General features: G+C 39.4%; 1 protein-coding gene across 1 annotated transcript; it reads right to left on the reverse strand.

The window, feature by feature from the left end:
* Window positions 1-1,463: 1,463 nt before the first annotated feature.
* LOC137738742 (heterogeneous nuclear ribonucleoprotein 1) lies at window positions 1,464-5,709 on the reverse strand. The gene is made up of 14 exons (XM_068478222.1): window positions 5,567-5,709; window positions 5,248-5,386; window positions 5,056-5,145; window positions 4,622-4,687; window positions 4,406-4,471; window positions 4,172-4,257; window positions 4,008-4,053; window positions 3,749-3,803; window positions 3,008-3,084; window positions 2,733-2,874; window positions 2,487-2,614; window positions 2,299-2,403; window positions 2,017-2,157; window positions 1,464-1,836 (listed from the first exon to the last, which is right to left on the reverse strand). The coding sequence occupies exons 2-14, from the start codon at window positions 5,263-5,265 to the stop codon at window positions 1,774-1,776; spliced, it is 1,083 nt and encodes a 360-aa protein (XP_068334323.1). The 5' UTR covers window positions 5,266-5,386; window positions 5,567-5,709; the 3' UTR covers window positions 1,464-1,773.
* Between the last annotated feature and the right edge of the window lie 375 nt (window positions 5,710-6,084).

The raw sequence follows: 6,084 nt of genomic DNA on the forward strand, positions 1-6,084 counted from the left end.
GTAGTGGTGGAGGGCAATGAAACTCAATACCTCAAATGAAGAGGTCTATACTCGTAACCAACCGAGTTATCAAATTGTTGCCAAACGAAATTATTATAAGATGCCTACAAGTTCTCCTTTATAAATGATAATAGAAGAAGACAATACGAATGTGACTTTTTTCTTTTCTTTTTTGAATATAGGATTGCATATTGACGGCAGACTAATTCCAAAGCAAAAGTGGTAGCCTCAAGGATACAGAAATATAACATAGTGCACATCAATTTTCTATATTTTTATGGATTCGTATCAATGCACAATGCTAGCATGATATGCATTTTAGATGTGCATAGTCAAGTTAGTTAAGAGTAGGGGTGGGCAAACGGTTCCTGGTTCTGCGAGACAGGCCAGTTCCTTGTAGTTCGGGTCGGGGTACGGGACGAGTCCAAAAATTAAAAATACAAAACGGGGCGGGCTGGGCTGATTTCTTATAAATAACAAGGTGGGCCAATTCCAAAAATTAGAAACAACAGGCCCCCTGGCCCAGACCGTTCATTGCATTTGTGATTTGCCCTCTATTATTACCCATTGACACACTCTCTTGTTCTCACTCTCATGCCCGATTCACACTCAAGCCCTCACCCTCACTATCCCGAGTCGCTGCTCAACTCTCCCCTCACCCTCTCTCTCTTATTCTCACTCTTAGACCTCAATCTCGATCTCAGACCCCAATCTCAAACTCTGATTCTCAATCTCCTCCTTCTCGATCCCTCTTTCTCCCACAATCTTTCTCCCTCTCTCTCTCCTTGGACGCCTCTGTCTCTGATAATGCACCTTCGCCTCTTTTCGCTCCTTCCCGAACCGAAGATCGCCTGACAAGAGCTCAATCAAGAGGTTTCGGACGCGGTGGAACGAGCGGAGGATCTAGAAGGGTGAATTTTGAGAGTGGGTCTGGGTTGGGTCAAGCTTGGCCGAGACGAGGTCCTGAAGCGATTTGAGGATGGATTTGAGGAAGGCGACGAGGAGAACCGAGTCTGTGTGGGGATGACGCAATTGACGGTTGGGATGAGCTAGTCTGTGGAGGACAACGAGTCTGGGACCGTTTGACACGATCGATGGTTGGGATGAGACGAGGTCCTTTATGCTTCCAGTTTTGTGTTTGAATTGAATCTGCACTCGATTGGTGATTGGATGTGATCTATGCAAAACGTGTGCTAATGTTGAATCTGTGCAAAACTGCAAATGTTACGGTTTTTTATTTTATTTTAAAAATATATAACCAAAAAAAGAAAAACAAAACCAAGGACCCGTGGACCCGGTCTGCTTCAACTAGGTCTGCTTCAACTAGGTCCGGTTCCTATATTACAAACTGCTATCCCCAGCCCAGCCCGGCCCGTGCCCACCCCTAGTTAAGAGTAGTTTATATTTCCCGCAACACGAAATAACCCCCCTGAGGTTTATGATTTTCGATAAACGTCACAATATAAAAATCCGGATTTGCAGTTTATCGATAAATAATCCAGGTAAAGAGTCAACAAATTACTACACAAAGGAACCCCGATCCTGGTTCCTGGACTCAAGCGGCCTAACATTACAGATTTGGGCGTTCCTACTCACCTATATTTTCACGGGATAATAGAAGCCAAACTATTTCTAAAGTCCGACAAGAACATTATTGGGGAAATCAACTAAGGATGTGATCCTTAATCTTATATTAATAAACTTAACACAACCTGCATGGCATTTTGTTGACATTCCTAATATCAAGTACCAATTTTCCAGAGCCACATCTCTCTAGTATGGCCTGTACCTCCAATCTGCTCTTGCTGGTCTCGCACTGCCGATTCCATAACCCCACTGCAAAATTAAGGGATGCGGTATGTTACTGAAGATCTTTGGCAATAAGCTAATGTAAATATCAGATTACAGCTAATAAGAACCTACTAATGCAGGACGGCATCTGTCATCCATATATTCATTAACTTTTGAAATCCGCCACGTTTACATCTAAACTGAATTCGTATAAAGTATACTTACATCATCAAAATCCAGACTTCCATACATCCTGCCATAGGAGCGCATAGGACCACCGTAGCCGGCAAAGGGCTCTACATTATTCATCATAAAATTTCCACTTGTACCAGCATCCTCTGGAGGTGTGGCTGTATCTATTGCAACCTACCCAACAACATATTAAGTGAATGAAACTTCTTAACGAAAATCAACATTCGTGCTAAAAAAACAAAAAAGTTTGACGTGGGTGGATAAAAATGAAACACAAGCGAAGAGGTACAATGGAGGTCAGCTTCCTTCTACTACCTGCTGGCCACAAATCTCATGAGACCTTCGTGATACACGTTCTGCTACACCATCTTCCCCAAAAGTTACAAAACCAAACCCTCTATGCCCAGTTCTTTTGGGGTCCTACATAATAGAGTATTCTCACATTTTCAGGTTCCAATATTTGAAGAATACAGTTAGTTAGTTAAAAATATACGATATCTTACCCTTGGAACATAGACATCTACTATACGACCAAATCTTCCAAAATACTGTCGGAGATCATCAGAGGTTGCTTCCTGAGGAAGCCTGCCAACAAAAATCTTTTTGCCCAGTCCTCGAGCAGACTCCCCTCCTAATCCAACACAAGATTTGGTTTTTTAAATTGTAACTTCCGAGTAGTCACATCAAGTGCAGTTTAATATTCTTCACATGAAATGCATTAAGTGTTCTAAACTTGTAATAGTACTTACTTGGAAAAGCTGGTGGTACAGGGTGGTCATACAAGGTAGGAGCCCCGAGGGCTGCATATCTAGTAGCTGCTGAGATATAAGCATTATATGCCCCATAGCCACCCTGTTGCGCCATTCTTCCAACTGGTCTGAAATCATCTTCCTGAAAACAAGAAATTATATTTGTTGATTCTTGAGTTAATGATATCATAACGACCAATCTTTAAACTTTAAAAGGAATTAGTACTATAAGTTCAAAAAACAAGGGAGTACAGATTGTCAAAGCTGTAACTTGCCTTGGGTGTAGCTCGATCAACAACTACATTGGAACCGCCTAATTCATGAGTATCAGCCATCAAATCTTCCACAGAATCTGCAACGAAGAACATTTGTTTGTCCAATACTTTCTCTAAAAAAGATAATGATATCAACCACAAAGGAATATATCATACAATCCGCTCCCGGATCATCTATCCTACTCAAGCTAACTCATTATATTCACAACAATAAAGACCATAACGCAGGGTTCATATAATTTACAAAAGAAGCTGTTACTGCTACTCCAAACATGTAATCCTGCACTCCTATCTTGTACAAAAATTTAGGCAGAAATTGCATTCGGAGGAGGTACATCTTCTCTGGAGTGCCAATAATAATTCCCTTTGCGTCTATATGGGATTATAATAAACTACTTACAAAACTTATACGGAATGGTAAAATAAAACAAGACATCAATATGTAAAGAATTTTAGATGTAAAAGCCAGTGAAAAGAACATATAATGTAATCAAATATGCTAGAGGAAAGCATCTTTTCTTCCGTAGTTCCATGCAACAAAATACCACTGACCTTTAGTTCTACCCTATCTCACCACAAGCGTTTCCCTCATCATCACAAATAAATTTATGTCTACTGAAAGCTCAAGCAAATGCAAACTACTAACTTAATGTGCCACTGGAGGCCTTCAACTCCAATGGAGAACAGAAACTGACATTAGGCATAACGCAAGGCACAGGAGAATATAAGAGATGGCCTGACCTGCATTTTCAAAAGTTATAAACCCAATCCCCCGATGCGCTTTTGAACTTTGATCCTGAACCAACAAATTCGTGCAATCATAGGATACTAGGTCCAACCCAACAATAATTTGAAAAGTAAATGTGTGACTTGGTGGGTGCGTACACAGACATATCTATGCAAATTTACAAGAGTTGTAAGCATATGCACTGACAAATCAACACACAAAAAGCTACAACATCTAATTTAATTAATTTTGACAAGGAGCTGGATAGAGAACCTTCGGCATGTATAAATCCGTTATTTCACCATATTTTTCAAAATGACTGCAAAAATAATTCAAAGAAACATCAGGTAATTCCATATAATGACTCACAAAATAGTGTAAAAAGAAGTTAACAATGACAGCCAACATATTGCAACCACAACAATACATTAAAGTACCTTCTGAAGTTTGCTTCTGTCACGGATTGTGGGATCCTTGCAACAAATATCCTGGTAACTTTTCTTGCAGGTGCTCTCATCTCCTCCTGTAAAAAAATTAATGAAATATTTTTGGCAATACAACCAACAAAACTTTTAATGATAAAGAAAACACAACATGCATGCACAAGAATTATGAATAACCAAAAATAAAAAATGAATATTAACGAAATGCTGGTTACAAATTTATATTACCTTTGGGGTAGCTATTTTAACTTCCAGCATTCTATTGCCAAGAAAATGTTCACTTGACGCTGCAGTCTGTAGCAAAAAGGATGTCAGTTGTTAGACATTTGATATGCTAACTGTAAATCGTAACACATTTATGTTTCCCAACCAAATGATCATGCAAACATTGATAACATTTAGTGAGTACAAACAGGACCCTTGGAAAATTCTATTCCAACTCACTTTGGCATCTTCAGCAGATACAAATGTCGCATATCCAAATCCACGAGACCGACCAGTTGACCGATCCTAATAAATATGGAAACAAATGCAGTAACAAATGCTTGTAAGGTTCCGAAACAAAGTAAATAATGAAATATTGATCAAATACAGAGTATAAAGCAGAAGACCCTAAAATGAAATTGAAAAATAGTTGTCACTGGCAAACTAAGAACCAAGTAAACAAAAGACGAAGAAAAATAGCACAAGACTATAACAAATCAAGTTAACAACATGTTACACGAAATTTGCTCAACGTAAACCTTCCAGACCAAGCGGCGACAAAACTAACTTATCAAAAATAATTCAAGTAGTAAAGCACAAGAGGAACACAGAATTAAATTTCGAAAAGGAGTGATAGCATTAGCGAAACAAAAAGGGTTGGGTAATTGGCTAACCTTCATGACAATGCAATCCTCCAATTCCCCAAATTTAACCATATACTCTTTCAACCCTTCCGTATCGATTTCCCACGGAATGCCCAAAACCTGAGTTACGATTAAAGAACCGAATTCAAATAAATTCCACCAACCCATTAATAAAAATGCAAAATTTAATACAAGGACAAATAAAAAAGGGAAAAAACTAACCACGAGCTTGCGGTCCATGAGGTAATCGGAGAAGGCAGCGCAATAGGGGGCAGAGAAACCCTAAAATTGAAAAAAGAGAAAGCCTTGTGTTCTTCTTCTAAGCACTCTCTCTCTCTAACAAATCTCTCACACTCGCTCCCTGCACATGATAAGCACACCTCTTTCTCACACACAATCGGCACAAACCAATGCAAACTCACCATTTTCGAATTCGACATTTGTCTTTCTGTTTTCTTCAATTTACGAAAATTGGGAATGTAATTAAAAGAGAAATTGAAAATTAGGGCATGAAGTTTGTTCAATTTACGCGCTCACTAACCTTGTGCAATCTCAATCAAACAATCAATCTCTGGGACTTTCAAAACCCTATACCTGACCAACCAACCCCTCGCGCTCCCTCTCCTCTCTCTCTCTCGCGCTTTCTCTCGTACTCGCTCGCGCCGCTCGGATCTTGAAGAGAACAATATACACAATTGGGCCGAGTTTGATATCCGGTCCCTGTCCTCTTAAAAATGCTTGTGTTTTTTGTGGTCTTGTGGATAGGGGGGCAGGGTTCCAGTGGGCGAACCATCACGTTAGTATAAAGTTGGTTGCATGCCATTTGTCATGTGATCGGAGAATTTATTATATGTCGCGGGTGCATATCTGTAAATAACACAAAAATACGTGTAAATTTTTTGTCTACCTGTCATGACATAATTAGCATGGAACGTCATGGTGACGATATACAAGTACAATGCAAGTTGTTTTTCCACGCACAAATATGATAACAAAAGGATTTCATTATCTGGTTTGTGGTGGACATGACTCACTTTCATATCGAGTGACACGAATACA

Source organism: Pyrus communis, chromosome 1, assembly GCF_963583255.1.
Source record: "Pyrus communis chromosome 1, drPyrComm1.1, whole genome shotgun sequence".
Classification (NCBI taxonomy): domain Eukaryota; kingdom Viridiplantae; phylum Streptophyta; class Magnoliopsida; order Rosales; family Rosaceae; genus Pyrus; species Pyrus communis.

Excerpts from the sequence above, each read along its gene's own strand:
- LOC137738742 (XM_068478222.1), bottom strand. Across the intron at positions 4,054-4,171 it reads ACAGAAGCAAACTTCAGAAG|TCATTTTGAAAAATATGGTG; the intron begins GTACTTTAATGT and ends TTATTTTTGCAG. Across the intron at positions 2,875-3,007 it reads TTGATCGAGCTACACCCAAG|GAAGATGATTTCAGACCAGT; the intron begins GCAAGTTACAGC and ends TCTTGTTTTCAG.